Here is a 23,418-nt window from a genome sequence, read left to right as displayed (position 1 = left end):
TCTGCCATCTCATCAATAATTCTGCTTACCGCGTTTTGCAGCACATTTCTGCTCGCCGCAGGAAGGCGAAGGAAGGATTGATTATGACACCCGCCGCTGCTGTGTTGTGACATCAGTATTTAGTTGTAAAAATTGTGAATAATATGCCAATTGGTGTATTGAAGTTGTCCGTGTTGGCCATGCAAATTCAACTTTACAGGTTGGACCAGTCGGGGGTCAAACATATTTGTGGTGGAACAGGCGGTTGAAAGCTCGCTCTGTAAAGCGGAATCAGCAGAGTCCTGGGAATGCAGACCGCTCCTGACAAGAGGCGTCAACAGCAAATGGACCACTTCAGACATTCGGCATAAGTCTCTCAGCTTAAAGGTTTACGGCTGGGAGCTGAGTCCGAGAAGTTGCACTGTTCGATGAGAGGGAATGCAGAAAGTGAAATTCAGCTCGTTAAACCGATTTAACATTGAAGGAAGGGTGAAGCAGGAAAGAGGGTTCAATATTTACAATTCAAAAAAGGGATTTCAAAAAATCAACCCAGAAAGATATATATATATAATTTGATTGTATATATAGACACACAATCAAATTAGAGACTTCAAATAAAGACACCCAATTTACAAAGAATTAACGGCAGTAAAATGAATTTCTGGAATAAATAACCGCCGTACATGGATTTTCTTGAATATAACATAGCGTAATTATTTTTCTATTAGAACCCACTTTAGATTTCGTGCAGTTTCCAATTATTGATCTTTTAAATATGATGTCACCAGAGTGGTGGAGTGACATGTTGATATCGAGTGTAAAACGCCGCGGAACCTGTTTCACTATTTGATAAAACACGTTGGCCGCATGCCGGGTGAGAGAGATGCTCAAGTTCCGATAACGAAAGGGAAGGCGGCGAGCAGTGATTCCGGGATAATGCCCATATCACCGGGTGCTGCCTACCCACCGTGGACGTGTTCACGTGGACCTGGTCCATTATATAATTCCCTGTCATACACAAGTGATCCCGGGGGTGCTGGGGACCACATCCCGCACTGCCGATCCCTGACCACGGTCGGGATAGAGGGTACCGCAGAGACTGAGGGTGGAGGATGCAGAATCTCTCCCGGCTCCCCGAGCCGGCGTGCTCCGCAGGGCTGGAGAGCGGTTGCCGCAGCAAGTCCTCTCCCAACTTCTGCCTGGCTGTGCCGGGGCTGATTGACAGGTCCGCGCGCCGCCTGGGTTTACTGTTCCCACCTCCCCCGCTCTTCCCCCCACCCCCACTCACGCTCCCCGTGGTGTGTGTGGGTATGAAGAGAGGGAGGAAGAGAGAGAGCGAGCGAGAGAGAGAGAGAGAGAGGGAGAGAGAGGGAGAAAGAGCGAGCGCAGTGGCTCAGTCTCCCTCGCTCACTTACAGGGAAGAGTGTGAGGGGCATCGGCAAGGCAGGGCGAGGATGTGGAGCTGGTGCAGAGATTAGAACCAGATATCCCCATCTCTCCCTCTCCCCCATCTATCTTCAACTACACCCCGCCTCAATTCCGCGCGCGTGTGTGTGTGTGTGTGTGTGTGTGTGTGTACAGTCCTCACCTCCCTCCCTCTGTGTGTGAGTGTGTGTGTGGTGCACAGTCTGCACCTTCTCCACCCATACGCCGAGTTATCAGCTTCCCCGTCCCTTTGGGTCACTTGCCACACTGTCAGGAGCTCTGAGGTGCCGAGTGCTGGTCGCGCACTCACTCCTCCGGCCCGGGCCGAGCCATGGAGCGGCGGCGGAGCGCGGCCGCCCTCCTCCCGGTGGCGCTTCTCTGTCGGACCTATCCCTATTTCTGCTGCCTGGTCTGCTGGATACTAGAGGGGTGCAACGGGGCCGCGGGACACAACCAAGGTAAGCCCAGGCTCAGACCCTGGCCGAGCCGGAGGGGGGCGGGGGAACGGCCCGCTCTATCCTGGGAACTCCTCCCGCAGTCCGGTGACCCACAGCTAATCGTCCGAACCCCCACCTGAATGGACCCTCTAGATCCCACCATCCGGCCTCAACCTACACCCCTGACCCTTTGCACACTATTCTACGACCCCGGCGCACACCCCTGATCCTTTGCATCGCCACCCTCTAACCCCAACCTCCAGCCCGACCCTCTGGAACTATCACTCCAGTCACCATGAGCCCCGCTTTGACACCCCTGGGACAGATCATGACTTACTAATGCTGGGTCAGGCACTAGCCCCGACATTGCATTCCCCACCCCCAGTATTACAGCCGACGTATATTTAAATGCAAATTATACATTACAAACGCTCAGTGCGAGTCGCGATGCTGAGAACAACCCGATTTACTAAATCTTCGGATGAAACCTCGCTTGATCGGTCACCTCTCCTCTGTGAACTTTTTCTTTTCCGGACACATCCAATCTCTCCTGCACTGGTGACTGACTGTTCATTACCGTCTTCTCCCTCACGAAGGGTTGCCCCTCGCCATGCCTTACCCCGGCTTTAGAAAACTGCCCCATTCTAACTTAACCCGTCGGTGAAGGCTCCGGCTGCGGTCGTGTATTGGACTGCTCTCGCTGCCGCCACCGGCATAAATAAGGGCACAACTGCCAGGGCTGGTAGGGAATTTTGCAAATAAGTAGATTGCTACTGCAAACTTAACATTAAGCGTCATTTTATAGTGACTTGCTTTTTGTCTGGAGTGAGTAGGGTTTAAACACGAATGCGAACGGGTTCTGCTTTTGACAACCCGTTTCCAAGTCACATTGAATTCCCAGTCGTCAGCAACGGCCCAAGCCGTAACGTGTTCACCCGTTCTGAAACTTTCAGGAGAGTTTGCGGGGTGAAGACGGTCGCTATGCGTCCGGTCTTTCGGGGATATGAAATACTTTTTGACCTTGATAATGCAATTTGTATTCAGTATAAAAAACAGGGTATTGCTTATGAAGTTTAGCGAACTGAATTATTCTCACGAGTAGTAAATCCACCCCCATCCCACCCGACCGCGGAATTATCTCCGTTAAAATCTCCGTTAATTATCTCTGTTTCGGTGGCCTTGTATTTGCAACAGACATTTGGCGTGAGATGGTATTGGGGGTTGATATCGCGTGTTCAATAATAGCAGGGAGCGAGCCGATGGGAGTGACTGGTGTTGTGACCCACGGTTAATGTTTTAAATGCACCCGAGTCTTCTTAGGCTGCACAGTCGTGTTTGGTATAGATTTGTTCTTTGCATCTGGCTTCCTTTTCAGTATGCTCCAGGAATCTTGATGCAAGGTTCGTATCTTTCAGTATGTACGGAAATTCAAACCAATGTAATATTTAAAAAAAACAAAAACAAAGACAAATTGGGAAGCTTAATCGTAGCGGCCTTGTGCAGACAACGGCAGTGGATGTTCGCCCGCCGTTTGAGCACCGCTGTTTACTTGGTGGACAATGAAATCTCAATCGGCCTTTCATTCTGCTAGTTAAGAAACAGTAATCTATTTTTCTTTGGACTTTCTCCCGCGTTCGCATGCTAATCTCAATCCTATAGACCATAAGACATAAAGGGTACATCTATTGCTGCAGAAAATGAAAAGTTTGAAATGATCTTATGGTTGTTATGAGGGTTGCGACTGTAAACGGTGACATCAATGGGCAGAAATAAACTTGTCCCTCGGAGAATGGGTGACAGTTGAACTATGTATGTATACACCGTTGGGTTTCCCTTTTAGATAAAACTATTTACAAATTAAAGTAACCAGAACTTACTTTCTAAATAGTCATGAGCTTCACTCGAAGCTTAACAGAAAAAAATCAAATTTCTTACATTTACTTTTCATGTTTGAATGATTGTGGAATTGGAATGTTACAATGATTATTTCGTAAATAAAAACGATATAAATTCTAATCATTGCTGTTATCACTAAAATTCCCCGCTTAAGATAGAATTATTTGTGAATTATTTGAAACCTCGTTCCTGTTTCTTATCCTCGCATGTCTTTCCTATTTTTCCACTTTTCGTTGTTTACGTTATGACAGAAAGTTGTTTTGATTTGTATCCTGTGGTAGTCTGCATGGGTGTAGTGGATGTAAGGGGGTTAGAACCGCCAGTATTTATTGGCTCAGTTAGCACTTAATCATTGCAACTGAAGTAACACCCGTTTGCAGTCTGTGGTCAACATATCTTTTTAGTAAATGAACCAGCGTGCCAGAATCATCATTAACGTCCATAAAATTTTAAATCCATGATTTCATTGAACTGCACTATGTGAATGAAGCTGATGTTTCATTGCTGCCAGTTTACAATATCTGTTGCCTCAATTTTAAGCTTATTCTTGTTTTACGAAGAACACTTTTAATCAACAAGAGAAAACATGCAGATGCTGGAATTCCAGGCAACACACACAAAATGCTGGAGGAGCTCATCAGGCCAGGCAACATCTATGGAAAAGAGTACAGTCGACGTTTCAGGCCGAGGCCCTTCATTAGGACGCTTTTAATAATTTTAATAATTCGTGTTCTCTTTGGTTTTGCTATAAAGGTTAGAAGAACCTTGGCACAAGGCAAACACACACGAAAACAGATTCAAAATGGGTAGCGAATAATTTACAATACTGTGCCTTCCATGGGGAAAACTGGGTAACAATATAATTAGAAAATATCGCTGTTGTTAAAATAGCTAAACTTGTAGTATGTTAAGATGCCCGATAATTATGCTGTCATAAAGTTGTGGGATTGTCTCGATCACCTCTGAAGCAGGTGATATTGATAATTGCAACTCTGTCTCTTTGAGTATGAAATGTCCTTCACACTTTCAGCCACGACACTGTTTCCTGTTTAAGATCAATAAGCGCCGTCGTGTTCTCGGGATGGGACATTACACCTGCTACTGACCAGGCAGAAACAGTCCAAAAAGGCATCTACACTGTTCCTTGAGGCATTTCCAACACGGATTTGGATCCAGCATGACAGTTGCTTATTTGATACCGAAAATAGTATTTGCCGGTGAAGCGCTTTAGCTGCTGCCATTCAGTTCCTCCATCCTTGGTACAAGAACTATTTAAATCTACGTGACCCCAGACCCCACATATATAACTGACTCTTAACCCTCCACAATTCTGGCCGATTAGCGGCATTATAAGTGCGGACACTTACAATCATCTCCATATCCTGTAAAGAATATTCCCTTCTTCTGTATGGCCTAATTTATTTCTTTATATCTCACCAAAGAAGATTTTTTTTCAATGGCTACAACAACTACGTTGGAAGGGAGGGTTTGTGCATTAAGGGCTGCTGGTGATGTCTTCAAACCCTGAGGCAGAAACTGGCGGAATGAATCAGAGACGTAATGTAAAGCAAATTTATGATATTGGTATTGCAAAGAGCAGAAAGGTTAAAGAGAGAGATGCATGTTTCTTAAAAAGAAAGGGAGAATATAATATTTAAATATCTGTTCCACTGGTAAACAAAGCCAATTTTTCAGCTATTAGCAGTCAATCATTTACAGGTAGATATTTGTGACAGGCAAAAAATGTGGTTAAACCTGCAATCATGCATTCTGTCGTTCTAAACTGTCAAGAGTTTGCTAGCAGTCTCTGTAACGCACGGTGTTGAATGGGATGAAATATGTTAGCACGTTACAGTGGGACGTCAATGCGCTTTCGCGAAACAAAAACAAAACAAATTAGCTCGCCCAGAAAGATTTAGCCAAGATTCTACTGGGCTTCTACACTCTTACAGCTCAGTATGGGAAAAATGCCTACGTATGGACTAAAATTGTACCACCTCTCGCTTAATATTGGACTCGAGTCTTTAGTCAAAATCTATCGAAACTTGTAAATGAAGGCAAATCAATGTGAGCTGATGTTAAAGAGGATTTACCTCGCTGTATATAAGATGATTAATTTATTTCCCACTGAGTCCAACTTTACAGCCTCCTATAAACAAACTTCTTATTTTGTCCAATCATTATTTGAGCTTACTTAGTTAACCCTAATTTAGTTAACCCTAACCTAGTTAACCCTAACCAGCAGTTCTTGTCGCTGCAAGAATTCTCCAAAAATCGGTGTCTGGCCAGAGTGGTCGCTTTGCCAGATCTGGGTCCCTCAAAGGGTTAGCTGGTTCTCCTATTTCAGTATTGAAGCAGGGTCTCGGCCCGGAACGTCGACTGTTGACGCTTCTCCATAGATGCTGACTGACCTGCTGAGTTCCTCCAGCATTTTCTTTTTTGCTTTGGACTTCCAGCATCTGCAGACTTTCTCTTGTCTCCTATTTCCTCGTTCCAACTCCATCCCACTTATATGGGGTTTTCATCTGGCGTTTTCGTCTACCTCTCCCATGAGATTGTTGAAGTTTCGGCTGAGGCAAGAACTGTGTTCTGCTGGCAGTGCTGGTGAATTGGTGCCTCACTGTTGTTCGTCATAATGCGATATTTTGTTTGTTGCCTTCAGCGCCTGTGATTTTGGAACCGCGTGGAATAACTTTCGCGGTTTCCTCTTTTACCTGTTGAAAAATAAACAAAAATCAAACAAAACGTAATAAGCTCTGCCAAATTCGTTTTGTCTTGTGACTGATTAGATTGCAGTCTTTGAGGACAAGGTGAGGGATGCTGAACTAGTCTCAGTAGAGATAATCGTTCACCCTGGGCAGTTTCGGCTCTGTGCCCTAATGCCAATCACTGTCTTTGGTTCAGTTTTTATCTCCCAATCACGGCTTTAATTTGCAATTTTGTTCTTTTTTCAAAAAAATATTTGAGTATTTTGTTTCTGAAAGGAACGCTGAGGTCAATATTTCTTTACAAATAGGGTTGTGATGATGAGTTCAGCTGTAGATCCTCTTCTCTCACCGCAAAATATCTTCGACTTTTGTTCTTGCTACATCATAATGGCATTTAGGGAATTCTCTCCATAAGGCCACAAAACAAAGGCTTGCATTTCAGTAATTGTTTTACCCCAAGGTTATTTCAGTCAAATACTCCTGACAGGTAGTCACGACTGTAATCCCGGAAACTGGGATCTGCGCGGCAGTGTTCTCAAAAATATGGATAATGATTAAATTGTTTTTCAGGTATTGATAGGTTGTTCATCCAAATAGCAACGAGGAATCTATTGCGAGGAGAGTGTTATGTTTCAGTTAATGGCACCGACCACAGCGCAGAAATACCTCAAAGTTGCTCTGAGATTTCCTGTTTATGAATCGAATTTAGGACTGAGCCTTCCGATATAGGTATGAATCTGGTGCAAGTGAATAGTGAGTCTTAGCTGTGAAAGCGAACCATCAGGTGTTTCTTTACACAATAATCTCCCTACTCTCCCAAAGGCAATGATTCTGGCTGGCTCTATGGTTCTGATGTGGACTATTGTATTTACTGTCTCTTCTAACTGACCGATCTTCATTGATGAATCTGGACGATCAGTGTAGATTCAGGAGAATGAGTGTTGACGGAGTGTTTATTCATTATATGGGAGTGAGAAGACATCAAAGCTGATGTGGTAGGTTTCCCAAGCAACGTCTTGCCACCAGAGGTCTTCAGTTCAAGAGGACTAGTGTAAAGCATTTGGCTTCATTTTAGCCCACTGTGCCAAGTTCAATGCAAAACTCCAGGCTCTGCTTGAACTGATTGACGCAGTCGAATGAGCTAATTTTGTATAGGCTTTTGGACAGCTATTTATTCAATCAGAACGCTGGTCTGGAGTTACAATAAATAGTAGACGTCTCCAAATAGTTCAGTCTGCACAGGGTTTGATGTTATCAGCCAGAGCCACACTGTGTATGATCTTAGTACAACAGACTGGGGGAGAAATTTCAGCTTTGGGATGACCAAAAGGCAGAGGATGTACAGGAAAACGTTGTGGGCAGGAGTACCTGTATGGACTTTCTCTTGAGAGGGGAAATGATCGATCATCCAGCCAAATAGCTGGTTTGGAAGCATTGCCTGCAGTGAAATGAAGTGTAGTTGGACCTTCCTATTCTTGTCCTGGATGGTACACAATGAGTGGGCTGTTAGTGCTGCTCAGAACTCTGTTTACACCTGGTGTGCTTCCATGAGTTCAAAGCAAAAGTTTAATATCCCTTAATTGCCAGTATTTCATTTTAATGGTGTCAGCAAAGTGAAAAGATATTTGAGCTGTCATTTATCGAACTATCATTATCTTTGTTGCCAAGGTCAGCTTTTATTGTTCATTCTTAAGCCCTCCTCAATTTGCCATTTCAGAGGGCAGTTTTTAGACCTATCTCATTTGTGGGTCTGGAGTCACATATCAGGCAGGCCAGATAAGTGGGGAGGTTTCTATTGCTGAAGTTTGCTTGTAAACCAAATAAGAATTTTAAATAGGTACTTTCACAATCATCTTTGCTGAGATGGATAGTTATTCTAGGGGTTAATTCTTTAAATACTGTTATTGTTGTAAGCAGTCTCAGTTCCTGGCAGCTCAGTCCAGTAACTAATCAATAATGCTCTCATAATCTGGAAGCACTATGCAAAAATTGAACATCACAAAAGCATGTTGCTAGATGTCCAGATGAAGGGTCTTGGCTCAAAACGTTGACTGTTTATTCCTTTCCGTAGATGCTGCCTAACGTGCTGAGTTCCTCCAGCATTTTGCGTGTGTTACTGGATGTTGTCTTCAGTTTGTGAGACTGTTGCTCTGTGAACACTAGCCATGTGGTTTACTACACAACGATAGTAACTACTTTTCAAAAGTACATACAGTAAAAATCTAGTAATCTGCTGTTGGCATAAGGCTCATCAGGTGCTGTGTCCCATAATCTTTTCCACCCACTGAAGCCCTGCCCTCAGGTTCCTTTTTAAAAATATATATTATTCTGCAATGTAAAACTACAAAAAAGGGTGATTTAAAATGATGTGGGTTCCATAATAGGAAGAACATCGAAAACATTTGGGAAAGTCCAGAACAAGGGGCCACAGTTTGAGGATAGAGGGGAAGCCTTTTAGGACCGAGATTAGGAAAAACTTCTTCACACAGAGAGTGGTGAATCTGTGGAATTCTCTGCCACAGGAAACAGTTGCGGCCAGTTCATTGGCTATATTTAAGAGGGAGTTAGATATGGCCCTTGTGGCTACGGGGGTCAGGGGGTATGGAGGGAAGGCTGGGGTGGGGTTCTGAGTTGGAGGATCAGCCATGATCATAATAAATGGCAGTGCAGGCTCGAAGGGCCGAATGGCCTACTCCTGCACCTATTTTCTATGTTTCTATGTTTCTATGTAACATTTGGAAAATATGCTGAACCAACACTACTAAGGTCCTGAGCATGAAGGATTATTGGAGTTCTGCTCTGTGAATTTGTAGAAAGCACTGTGTTAATGGAAGTTGTATCTCCAGACCTTTGGAAATGCTACTGTGAACTTACAGAGACAATTTTGACTTGGAAGAAAACCATTTAATTACCAGAAGGTTGGATAAGATCAATAAATTATCATGTCAAATATTATATGCTGTCAAAGTTATGTGCTGAATATTATTGCCCTCATGTAAAGTGCCCCAGAGAAGCCTCTGCAGAGCTGATTACATTTAAATAGGACTAATTGTACTTCTGCACTTATATAGGTAATTGAATATAACTGAATGAGAGAGGATACTAGCTTCTCTCCTCAGATTATATACAGTGGCATGCAAAAGTTTGGGCACCCCGGTCAAAATTTCTGGTGCTGTGAATAATGAAGTGAGTAGAAGATGAACTGATCTCCAAAAGTCATAAAGTTAAAGATGAAACATTCTTTTCAACATTTTAAGCAAGATCAGTGTATTATTTTTGTTTTGTATAATTTCAGAGTGAAAAAAAGGAAAGGAATACCATGCAAAAGTTTGGACACCCCAAGAGATTTGAGCTCTCAGATAACTTTTACCAAGGTCTCAGACCTTAATTAGCTTGTTAGGGATATGGCTTGTTCACAATCATCATTAGGAAAGGCCAGATGATGCAAATTTCAAAGCTTTATAAATACCCTGACTCCTCAAACATTGTCCCAACAATCAGCAGCCATGGGCTCCTCTAAGCAGTTTCCTAGCACTCTGAAAATTAAAATAAATGATGCCCACAAAGCAGGAGAAGGCTATAAGAAGATAGCAAATTGTTTTCAGGTAACCGTTTCCTCAGTTTGTAATGTAATTAAGAAATGGCAGTTAACAGGAATGGTGAAGGTCAAGATGAGGTCTGGAAGACCAAGAAAACCTTCCGAGGGAACTGCTCGTAGGATTGCTAGAAAGGCAAATCAATACCCCTGTTTGACTGCAAAAGACCTTCAGGAAGATTTAGCAGACTCTGGAATGGTGGTGCACTGTTCTACTGTGCAGTGACACCTGCACAAATATGACTTTTGTGGAAGAATCTGTGAAAAGGCTGAAGATGAAAAGAGGATGGCTTCTACAACAGAATAATAATCCTAAACACACCGCAAAATCCACAATGGACTACCTCAAGAGGCGCAAGCTGAAGGTTTTGCCATGGCCCTCACAGTCCCCTGACCTAAACATCATCGAGAATCTGTGGATAGACCTCAAAAGAGCAGTGCATGCAAGACCGCCCAATAATCTCACAGAACTAGAAGCTTTTTGCAAGGAAGAATGGGTGAAAATCCCCAAACAAAAATTGAAATACTCTTAGCTGGCTACAGAGAGTGTTTACAAGCTGTGATACTTGCCAAAGGGGGTGTTACTAAGTACTGACCATGCAGGGTACCTAAATATTTGCTTCGGGCCCTTTTCCTTTTTTGTTATTTTGAAACTGTAAAAGATGGAAATAAAAAAGTAATCTTGCTTAAAATATTAAAGAAATGTGTCATCTTTAACTTTATGACTTTTGGAAATCAGGTCATCTTTTACTCGCTTACCTATTCACAGTAACAGAAATTTTGACCAGGGGTACCCAAACTTTTGCTTGCCACTGTATTTAGTTGAAATTTTTGTCCCTTTCTTGTCATGAAATATTTAGGATTTTGGAACAACACCTCTGGCTTTCAGATAGGAAATGAAGAATCCAATAAAACAAACTTTATTGAATCTTTAATTTGCTTAAACTTTGGTGAATTATTATATAATTATGATGCTGAAAATACCAATTGTGTGGGTGTAATCAATATGAATAGAGGGAAGACCATTCATTATTTACCTTATTAGTTAAAATATCGGGCGAGTCATTTGATGTTGCAATAGGCAGTGTCCGAGCCCTGCCTGGAATCAGGTTATAATGAGGATAAATCTTGTCATCATTACCCTGTAAAACCGGCAACTTCTGTCATCAGCACGTGTGCAGTTAGACGTGAAGATGCTGTCAGCAAAAAAGTTCCACATGGTGGATTGTTCAAGTGTTTTGCAGATGAATTCAACACAGAATTGATGATTTGATAAGAGCTGACAATTATTGTTTTCATCAGCTCTTGAAAATACTAAGCCTTGTTTAATCAGGAGTTACTGAGTTGTTTATAATATTTTAACTAATTTTGAAGAACCACTCATATCATAAAAATAAAAAAAAAGATCTATGAAAAGCTATCACTGAAAATTAATACTTACAAATGCTATCGTTTTATAGCAAAATATTTATTACAGTTTGAAAGCTAATTTATGAAATTTGAAATTATATGTTAATTTTATGTAGAAGTCCAAACCTTCACCATCTCTAAAATTTTAAAAATATTAGTTAACCAGATTTTGTACCTTAATGATAGTAGAATTATTAGTCATGTTATTGAATCGGCAGCAACTTCCAGAGAATTCATAAGTGCGGTTAAATATACATTCCTCTGTGTGCTTGCCTGGCTTTTCTCAGCTTGAACTGTTTTGTAAAGTTATCGAGCGTAATCTTAAAAAAAACACAGATCTACAAGCTTTTCTCAGTGTAGAAACATTGAAAACATTATGCTTTGTTAAATACGATTTAAAAGTGCTTTTAGTTACATAGTAACCCGAAATTATCTACCTGTCTTGCCCTTAAAAACTAATCTTACAGATACACTGTCCTTTCCTCGGATGTACAGTATGCAATGCATGTTAACCATAGCTTGAGTATTAGGACGAACTTGTGCTGGAGATTGTACAGAATTGTTTAATGATAATATTGAAAAGACTGAAAAGCTAGACAGGAGGAAAGATTGAAGAGATGGGTGTTGCTTTCCTCCGAATACAAAAGGACTGTTAGTGAGGTATATAAAATTACAAGGGACATGTTAGATTAAATAAGAGGATTTCTTTCTTTTCACTGAATGATCAAAATCCAAGCAGCATGGAGACATAGAATTACAGAATAGAGACAGGGCTTTTGACCCTCTGAGTTTGCATTGACCATCAGTTTACTCTAATTCTGCTTTGACTGGTTGGAGAATTGTATGAGAGATGTGGGGAAAGCTACATAAGTGCCTGGAATCAAACACCCGTCAGGTTAGTAGAGAAAGAACCCTCATTACATTTAATCAAAAGCCTGGATGATGAAGAGCTGCGAATTTGGCAGGCTAGCAGATCAAGAACAGGAAGCTGGGGCTAGGCTAAGCAACAAGGACACATTGTGCTGAATGGTCTCAATTGTATAATAGATTTTATTTTGTCCTATTTATTTCAAAACCATACTTTTAACATAATGATTGTAAGTTATTATTTTTAATGTTTGCACTGTAGTTTCCATTTAATCTTTATTTCAATTAAAAACATTTACAAATATTTTAAACAAAAAATAGTATTTTTCTCTTTCTTGTTTTGTAATAAGTAAGAATTTTCAATGTGATTAGTTGCCCCGTGTATTAATGATGCCAGCTTGTTTGATAGCATCAGTTTACTTAATGCCTCAGATCCTTTGGAAATGACCAAGCAAATGAGAAAAATTTTAGCAAAAAGATCACTGAAACATTGTAAGCAGCCTTCTTCAAAATTGGTAGTAGTCCTTTAACTACTGACCACAAAATTCAGGCCAAGAATGACAATGCATGATCTTTATAAATGTTTTATATAATAAAAAATCCCATGTGTGGTTTGTAACCTTCTGAGAGTGATTAGCCCTTATCTGGTTAAAAGAGCCTTCAATAATTTAGCTTCATTTCAAGCAGAGATCCGAAAAGAAATTGTTGATGTCAGACCAAGCTGTCTGTTAATGATCACGTATAAAATGTTGTTATTATATACTCAACCCTAAGTAACTAGTGAAATTATTTGTTGTTAATAAGCTTTCAGTTTGTGATTTAAAATAGTTTTTACTACTTAGTTATTATGCACTTATCTACTTAGTGTTATGATTTATTGGGTAATGTAGTGATGTTGGATTTTTTTAATTGGAGTGAGTGTTGGACATTTAAGATGGGATCCATGTAGAACAGCTCATATTTTGTTTGACCAATCAGGTTCTATCTGTAAGATATCATGAGATCAAAATGGCAAGCTTTATTTTCACAAGAATACTGTTCATTTTTACGATATGTGTATTTATGGCTCTCTAATGGCCTGTAGTAATTATTCTTTAGAAAGATTAATGGTGCCAACACACAAAAAATATAGCTTAAGTGAACAGGTCATCCCATCACTGAACTTGACCAAAAACATGTTCTGAGTTCTTCAGATCTTTAAGATGATTCCAGCTGAATCAGTCTTCATTGCATTATGTCACCCACACACTGCATGCCTTTCTGCTTGATATTCGATCCCTGTGCCCCTCACACACAAACACTACATAAATATGGTCTTAATCCATCAGCCAGATCCCCTAATGACACAAGAAGCGGGCATGCAAGGGAAGGAAGCAAATGAACTCTGAAACTTTAACACCGCACAGGTCTTCTGGTTTGTGCAAACTGTAAAAGCAGCTGAAGCCGTTCCCTCTCCTGACAGCACATTTCTTGGCTGCGCATGCACCAGATGCTGCTGCACAGTATGACAGAGCATTGTGCATATTAAGAAGCTGCATTGCATTTAGTTTTGTAATGCTGCATTTATTTTAACAAGGGGAAATAAAAGCGGTGGAATATTCTGAGGATTTGGATAGTGTTTATCTGTTGGGAAAGTCCTGCTCCAGAGCTACATGCTTGTCAAGTGGTGTCGTAGCCTCATACATGATGTTTTTTTAGAAGCACATCTTCTAGTGTCAAGAGCTGTTCTTACAAATATCCTCCCTGTATCTATGCACTGCATAGGCTTTTTTTTACACATTCTCAATGGAAATATCTCTTTCTAATCTTTATCTTATCTGACTTATCCACATCTTGGCATTTCACAAGCACTTGGCACAGAGACCGCATCAATACACCACTTCGTTCATGTCAGACCTCAGAGCTGTAGAGTGCCATTCCTCTTCTAATCCCGAGAAATATAATGTTAATTGTTGTGACCCAATTAAAATTAGTTCATGACAATGTGTCAACATCCAGGATCTGTGCCTGTATTCAGACTGAAAATGATGTTAATAATTAAAAAAGTGGGCATGAGAAACATTTTGAGGAAATTGCCGAAATGGAAGATTAACTGCAGTGAGTATTTTTATTCTGTGAAGTAACAGCACACAGAATGTCAGTAAGACAAATAGTCGGCAATTATAAATTTTACTGTGGCATGGTGTTTCATCTTTTTATGTTACACGTATGACCTTGTGTGAAAAAAAGGTGTCATTAATATTGAATGTGTGTGGGTGATGTCATTCCTCATTAACAACCATACAGTAAAAAAAGCTTGAGACTGACCACCAGCTGATAACTGAGTTTAATGGGTAAACTGAAGGACACTATTATAGACAAATATAAAAGGAAGCCTTTTAGAGAAAATTCACTAATTTAATATTTGTGAGTGTCACCACCAAAAGACAAATTTCTTTCCAAAAATCAGCTTTCCTTCTCTATTGAATGACGACTGCATGTAGAATACTCCTTCAGTTGAAGTGGTTACCATAAATAGCTCCAAAAACCCCTTCAAATAATAAGGCAAAGCATGCATGACATAGTGTGATATTCATGGATGAATTGGTAAAGAAATTTCTTGTCCATTGAAAAATTTCAACAGAGCTACACATTCTGTCAACATCCAGAACTCAGCATTAATTATTAGAAATGTACACATTGTCCACAACTTATTATTGAAATGTGTTAGTCAGATCTCTTTGAAAGCTTCATAGAGGTATGGACACAGAAAACATCCTGCTAGCTGAATGACATTTTTATACTTCCCCCAATGAGTCAGTAACTGAACTGAGCTCTGGATCCTGTGGTAAAAGTATTGCATGGTGTGATTTTTTTTTACTTATAGCACTATAAAAGTTTTACAGTCGATACACACATTGATTCCTGTTGACAACAACAGAAGAATGCACAGGTCTAATGATTGTGGGTTCTCATAATTGGCATGTGGTTCACTGTTTCTCCAGGTATTTCAGACAGTGTGTAATAGTACAAGGAGCCGCAAACATATTTATTCTCATTATTTTCATATTTAATATATCATTAAAACAAGATAAATAGGTTTCTTTTTCACTCATGTTAACTTACGTTTTTAATTAAATGGAATATGCATAGCTGCACTGTTTTCCTGAGAAAACCAACACATTTGCAGATATGAAATAAATCATTTAGCAATGCAGAGCACCAATTACAAAAAAACAGGCAAACTAAGTATAATTAAAAGTAAATTTAACAAAACATGCAGCAATGTTGTGTTTGAGAATACTATTATGATGCTCTAATTTAAATGAACAAAAGTATAGGAACGGTAAACCTTGTCTACTTCACTCACATCGGCACAGAATGGTTCCACAACTTACGGACTCACTTTCAAGGGCTTTGGAACTCATGTTCTCAATATTATTTTTTTATTTAGTGTCTCTATTAATTAGTTAATTAATTAATTAATTTTAATTGAACAGTTTGTCTTCATAAGGACTTTTTTTATTTGTTCATCTTTGTGTGTAGTTTTTCATTGATTCTATTGTGTTTCTTTGTATCTACTGTGAATGCCTGCAAGTAAATAAATCTCGGGGTTGTATATGGTGACATGTACGTACTTTGATAACAAATTCACTTTGAACTGTGTCATTCAGTTGAAGCATAGCTACCTCTACTGTTAGTTTACTGTTTTTTCTTTATACCTTTTTGTAGTGATGAGAACAACCTACTGATATCATCTGCCAAAATAGTCTCATATCCTCAGACTCTTGGGGAAAGAAAGTTCCAGATACTGCATGATAATTTTTCCCTTTTCTTAGAAGTGCATTCTTAACAAAGATGCTTTTGAAATGTATGCTGGTGTTGAGTTGTATATTCTATGTAATGCGTAAATGTGAAATTAATAGCTGCGTCAGAGGGATTCCTCTTCCTTAAGATGAATGTTAGCTTTCTGTTTATAGCCTTCTTAAATTATCTGCAGCTGGCTTTGTCTGCAGCCATGGATTAATGCAAACTTGGCTGATTGTTTCATTATTTGCTTTTACAGTTAATTTACTAGACTCCAGAGCTGTAATGGGAGAGCTGGGGTGGATAGCCTACCCAAAGAATGGGGTAAGTCTTTCATCACGTTCTTTGCTTCAAGCTGCATTAGCAGCCCATGTATTACGGGTACATTTCAAGGTCTGAAACTCCCTGGAGAAATTCTCTACCAAGTAAGATTAAAAAGAAGGATTTCCAGTGTGAAATAAGGTAGGCTAGTGTGTTTGTACAAAAGACAAATCTCTATTACATAAAGATTTAGCTTTAACTCTTCCTGAGCATCTCCTAGATGGTAGTGAAATAATGGAAAACACTAATGTAGCCTCCTTGTGCTAAACGCAATGGCTGTCTGTGTAGTGAAGGAAATGATGCTGATTTATTCAAAACATGCTTGTGTTCACTGACCTACATTGGCTCACAGTCCACCACTACCTTAGTTTTATAATTCACATCCTTATATTCCACTCCCCCATGCTATTCCCTGCTTGTCCGTGTAACTTCTTGCAGCCGTGCAACCCTCCCAGTGTTGTCTGCTTATACATCCCCACTGAATTCATCTTACTACTGATAGTCTTGCCACTCAGATGTGACACTACCTTGAAACCTTTCTGCTTCCTTGCTTCACTCTCCTCCTTAAGCTAGTGCTTTCAAGCTAGCACTTTGTCCCGATCTTTGCCTTTGTAAAAATGTCCATCTAATTTCACTAGGAAGTGTATTTTACTCCATGCAATAGGGTAAATAAATTCATTCTGTTTTAATTCCAAATATGCAAATCTGGACTACAAATAATTTAGCTAATAAAGGTAATAATGGGCTTTAATGCCATGATAATCTTGCATCTAAAATCACTTTGTAACGTTCTTTTGAATGTTGTATCTGTTCTGGTTAAGAGGGCAAGCAAAGAGTTTCATATAGGAATGGCTATTTTTCGAACTCTCAATAGCTTGGAAAACTACAGTTGCTGTATGAAGGAAGAATTATTGATAAGTAATATGAATATGATATAAAATGTAAACACAGATAATTTATAATGACAGAGATGCCAGGAGAATTCAAATCATGTTGGTTGGGAAGTCGATTGAATTTGGGGCAAACTGTTTCATTTCCCATCTTTCAATATTTCAGGCACAGGTAATCTCTGAAGTGGAAAATCTACAAAACATAAATATAAACACCATTTAGAGTAATAAATAAAGATAATATTCCATTCAATATTTCATTTTCAGCTATTCCATTTGACATGATGACATCTTGTTTTTGATGGATGTATTTCAGATTTCTCAAAGGAGCAAATCACTTTCAGCCTTTAAACATTGGTGAACGATCCTTTGATAATATAGGCCATAGGAAAACAGAATTTAATTGAGCACAAGCCTAGATCAACCTATTCAAATACCCTTAGAAATCCCCCATATTTGTCCTCCTCTCCTGTGTTCCTGACATCAAGATATAATATTCTTGACATGTCCTTCAGTTGATTCAGCATCAGAAGAGATTTTATTTTCTCGCGCCAGAATGCAGAAGGGACAACAACCACCATTCAAATTGGCCAGTGGGGAACATTTTCCTTGAAAAGATACTGCCATTGCTTGTAGAATAATTCTTTGTTTTCCCTTGCATAAACATACTGACGTCCTTTGCACCTTTTCTCTCTGCGATGAATGCTGCAAGGAAATAAAATTCCAATGTTGCTGAGTCCCAAAGAGGGATAGATTTAGGGATTGAGCAGTTCTCTGCAGTTAAAGGAAAAGATGGAGTAATATGATGTTAAAATTAGTTATATTGAATCATAGAATTATACAGCAAGAAAACAGGCCTTTCAACCCAACTCATCCATGACGATCAAGTTTTCTAGCTAAGCTGGTCTTACCTGTCTGTATGTGGCACATCTTTCTAAACATTTGCTGTCCATGAATTGGTCCAAATGTCTCTTTATTGTAGTAATTGTACCTGGCTCTACCACTTCCCCAGGCAGCTCATTCCATACGCTGTATCTACCACTCACTCTTTGAAAAAAAAAATTGCTTCTTAGGTCCCCATTAATTTGAGTTTAAAACTCCCCTACCATAGTTAAAAGACTGTGACAATTCACCTTACTTATGGCTCTCATGATTTTTGTACATCTCAATAAGTTCACCCCTCATTCTTCTGTGCTCCACAGAAAGCAATCTTTCCTAATGATTCAAGCCCTCCAGTTCCGGTACCATCCTTGTGAAACTTTCCTGCACCCTCTGTAGCTTACTTGCATCATTCCAATTGTAAGGTGACCAGAACTATGCAAGATATTTCAGGTGCAGTCTCACTAATGTCCTCTATAGGTGCAATATGATGACTCAGCTCTTGTACTCTATGCACCATCAGATGAAGGAAAACATGCCATAGTTCTTCTTCACCCCATTGCTAATTTTTATTTTTTTAGATTATGAAGACACGCAGTCCTCTTTTATTGTCATTTAGTAATGCATGCATTAAGAAATGATACAATATTTCCTCTGGTGTGATATCACAAAACACAGGACAGACCAAGACTGAGAAAAGCTAACAAAATCACATAAATATAACATATGGTTATAACAGTGCAACAACACTATAACTTGATGAAAAAGTCCATGAGCGCAGTAAAATTTCAAGGTCTCTCAAATGTCCCACATCTCACGCAGATGGGAGAAGGAAGAAAAATTCTCCCTGCCATACCTGACCACGGTCCGACTCTGAGTCATCTGAAAACTTCGATCTCTGATCAGCTCTCCGACACCGAGTACTGAGCGCCATCTCTATCCGAACGATTCGACCTCCATCTCAGTTGCCAACGGCCGGCAAAGCCAGGGATTTTGAGGCCTTCCCTCCGAAAGATTCGCGACCGCGCAGTAACAACAGCAGCGAACGTGTGTTTCAGAAATTTTTCCAGATGTTCCTCTGTGCTTTCATGTCCGTCTCCATCAAATCAGAATTGTCCACAGCCCCTATTTAACGGATACGATATCATTTTTCACCGGAGGGCTGCGCACGCGCGGCGCACTGCTATTGCCTCTTCCCGCCAACTAATTTCATGGAACTATATGCTTCTCTGCCAAGGCCCCTCCATTTCACCCCTTTCTTCCCACAATGTATAAGGCCAAGGTCAATATCAAAGGCTGCACTTGGTCAGACCCCTGGGATTTATCCAACATTATGTGACTCAAGACCCCCTTTTACAAAATGTCAATATTTTTCAGGACTTCACCGTTCCCTTCCCTGAACTCCCGAGCTTCCATAACCATTTCCATGGCAAATACAAATGAGAAGTATTAACTTAAGACCTCAGCCATATCCGTGGACTCCACACATAGACAACCACAGTGATCCTTAAGATGACACACTGCCTGCCTAGTTATCCCTTTGCTCCACATTTATTCAGAAAGTTTCTTAGAAATCTCATTTACTTCATCTGCCAAGGATATTTCGTCCCATTTTTGTCTTCCTGACTTTGTTTATAGGTGCTCCTACATCCCGTAGGTTCCTCAAGGATTTGGATGATCCCAGCTGCCCAATCCTGGCATGTGCCTACATTTTTTTCCCTGACCAGAGCCTCACCATCCCTCATTAAACAACGTTCCCTAATCCTGTCAGACTTGTCCTTCACTCTAATAGGACCATGCCATCACTGAACTCTCCCTGTCTCACTTTAAAAGCCAAACTTCCCTTTACCTGTTAACAGTCTCTCCCAATCAAACTTTGCAGATTCCTGCCAAATGCCTTCAAATTTAATCTTGCCCTAGTTGAGAACTTTATCCTGTGGCCCAGTCCTGTCTCCTTCCAAAGCTATTTTAAAAATAATTGATATATGGTCTTAAGGCGCTTCCACAGATGAGTCATTTACCCTGTCTCATTTCCCAAGAGGAAAGTTAAGCAATGCCCCCTCTCTGGATGGGCCATCTACATGTACTGGGCATGCTTAACAAATTCTGTCCCATTGAATCTCTCGATCCAAATCATTGTTGGGGAAATTAAAATCACCTTACACTGCAACCCTCCAACTATCCGCGATGTTGTTGTATTAGCTGACTTTAATTACCCCAATATGGAATAGGACTTCCTTCATGACAGAGTATTAGATGTAGTAGAATTTGTTTGTATACAGGAGAGTTTTTTGATATGGGTATATAGATAATCCAACCTGAGAAGAGACAATTGTGCAATGGGTGGAGTTTCAATGGTTAGAGATAAAGGTAAAACTGGACAAAGTAGTTAAGTGTTAAACTGTGGAAGCCTAATAACAACAGTATAAATCAGGAGCTGGGAAGAGTAGATTGAGAATGGCTGTGAATGGTCAAATCCACATATGGATGTCATTTAAAGGCTAGCTGGTCAGGATTCTGCGAGAAAGAAAGACAAAGATGGTACGTTTTGAGGACCTTGGATGTTTAGAGATGTTGCAAACCTAGTTAAAAAGGAAACAAAGCATACATAAGGTTTGGAAAGCTGAAATCAGACAGTATCTTTGGGTAATATGTAGGATGTAGGGAAGAATTTTAATAATAAATCAGGAAGGCTAAAAGGGGCCATGAAATGCTGTTGGCAAGTAGGAATAGGAGGAATTCCAAAACATTTTATATGTATGTTGATAATAAGAAGGTAATTAGGGAGATGGTAGGACCACTCAAGGACAAAAGAGGAAATTTTATACCTGGAGACAGAGTAAGTAAGTGAGGTACTTCACATTGGCAATCAGCATAGAGAATAGCAAGATTTGGGAGTGGTATATTGATATTCTAGGGCATGTTGCTATCAAGAAAGTGGAAGCGTTGGGTCTCATGAAAAACATTAGGGTGGATAAGTCCTCTGGGCCTGATGAGATTCATCCAAGGTTAATGAGAGAGGAAAGAGACAAGATTGGTTGGATCACGACAGAGATCCTTGTATTCTCTTTAACCATGGGAGGTGGGGTGGGGGAGAAGGTGGAGGGAGCAGGGTTTCCAGAGGACTGGACAGTAGACAATCTTGCAACTGTCTAAAACTACAGTCAGGACACAGGTTTTGGTCGCTGTATTGCTGAAATGATCTGGAGGCTTTGGAAACCATGTAGAATAGGTTCTCCAAAAGGTTGCCTAGTCTGGAGAGCATTAACTCCAAGGAGAGGTTGTCAGACTTGGATTGCTTTCTATGGAATACTGGAGGCTGAAGGGTGATGTAAGCAAAATATATAAAATTATGAGAGGCATAGACAAGGTAGACGGTCAGAATTTTTTCTCGGGAGGGGTAGAAATTTCAAATACTGGAGGGTATAGGTTTAAGATGTGTAGGGGAGAATATTTAACAGAGATATAGGTGATAATTTTTTTCTCACAGAGGATGGTAGGTGTTTACACAACACTGTTAGGTGAGGTGGTGAAGTAGATGATAGCGTTGTTTAAGAGGTATTTAGACAGGCAAGGAATGGCGAGATATAGACCAGGCCCAGGCAAGTGGGATTAGTTTAGTTTGGCATCTTGTTCAGTACAGAAGTATGGGCTGAAGAGCCTGTTCCTGCGTTGAGCTTTTCTACATTCTAATAATTATTCGAGCATTTCATGTTTATTTAAAACACGACGAGCATTCATCGGCATGCCACAATAGATAGCTTGCTCTATAAAATATTTAAGAAGGCAATCAAAGATTAGATTTTTTTATTTTCAGCTTGTCCTTCAAACAGATTTCTGCAGTGTGGTAGACGTCTCTGTCTGCTAATGACACTGTTCCTGCACGTCCCATGTCCTGCCCAGCTGATGCTTTATATTGAATAAGGGGCTCCACTGCACAGGTTATTGGGCCTGAGTGCATTGTTTCCTCTGAGGTTGCACAGTTTTTTTTGTTTCAAATCTAACTGCAAGATCTGGGTCAGTTATGTGAAATACAAAAATTGTGTTTGCAGTCAGAGAGATGGTGCGTAATTTTCGGAAACTAATTTATAAAATAATAAGCAAAACCATTCAGATTTTGATGGAAATCCTGTTTTCCAGTGTTGCTAGGAGATGGTAATGTTAGGTTTCCTATCACGGTAAAATCAGCATTATTCCCAGAGCAGTGTTTGGATTGTATCTAATTTCCACTGTCATTTAGCTTGAGAGAAATGCCTCGCTTAAAACAATAAGGAAAATTGTTGTTTTTGACAAATATTCTTGCTCGCTGCATGCTTCCAAATGCATATAAATAGCCCAAAAATGTTATTCTAATTCTGATTTTCACAAATTTATGCCTACTGGATTTTATTATTTTATACCAAGCAATTCAGGAAAATAAAAGCAAAAGAATATTTTTAACCTCTGCTGTACTCTGATGGAATGGGAGTTTAAAACCAGTTGAGACAAGCTTGTAACCACTGGACAGGTATACAAATAAAATTTCATACAGTCAGGAAATAGCACAGTGACAAGACTCCTGCAATAGTGGTTAATCTTATTGCAGGTTTTAAAGCTGAAGCAGCAATCATGCAAACACTTCAAGAGAGGTAATGAGGCTTGCTTTTGCTTGTAATGTAGATGGATGCAGAGAGGCCCAAATCATAACTTAGCCTTGCTTAAATTTGATTGCAAAGTTGTTAGTGTTTGATGTCAGTAATTGGGAAAGGAGAGTTTAGGAGACAGGAGGAACGTCAATATTCCTGTCATGCTTGTGTTACATGCTTTGCCAGCATTTTCCTTGCATTTAGATTCTGGATCCAGTTGATACCCAGTGGCACAGTGCATATCTCACCAGCAGAACTGCACCTGAACAAACAGAACTAAACAAACTACATAGCGTCAAGTTATTGCAGGTTTTATATGGTTGAAATTTTTTTTTGTTGGCAATGGGCGACCTCATGTCAAATGTATCTGGAAATAGTTGGTTGATAAATTTCTTTAGTTTTCTCTTCCTCTGTCTGTTGGAAACAGGTGAAAATTACCCTGTAACAGTTCCAAAATATATAAAATCTGGCTTCAATGACTAGCTCTTGAAATACAGGCGTTAAATGTTAAGGCGCACATGATGTGATAGGAGCAGCTCACATGAAGATTAAAACAAAACAGTTGATTAATCTGTGAGTTTCTGGAGCACTAAGCAACAT

At 40.1% G+C, this 23,418-nt stretch overlaps 1 protein-coding gene across 2 annotated transcripts in view; it reads left to right on the top strand.

Moving 5' to 3' along the window:
• The first annotated feature begins 934 nt into the window (after window positions 1-934).
• LOC134347086 (ephrin type-A receptor 5-like) overlaps window positions 935-23,418 on the top strand; it is a 328,980-nt gene continuing 306,496 nt past the window's right edge. For both annotated transcript variants that reach the window (XM_063049198.1, XM_063049199.1), the window contains exons 1-2: window positions 935-1,862; window positions 16,363-16,427. In XM_063049198.1, coding sequence (XP_062905268.1) covers window positions 1,736-1,862; window positions 16,363-16,427 — 192 coding nt within the window. In that variant the 5' untranslated portion in view covers window positions 935-1,735. The remainder of the gene's footprint in view (window positions 1,863-16,362; window positions 16,428-23,418) is intronic.

Source organism: Mobula hypostoma, chromosome 5, assembly GCF_963921235.1.
Source record: "Mobula hypostoma chromosome 5, sMobHyp1.1, whole genome shotgun sequence".
NCBI lineage: Eukaryota > Metazoa > Chordata > Chondrichthyes > Myliobatiformes > Myliobatidae > Mobula > Mobula hypostoma.
Note: the sequence above shows the minus strand (reverse complement) of the source record. Positions and strands in the feature narration are given on the sequence as shown.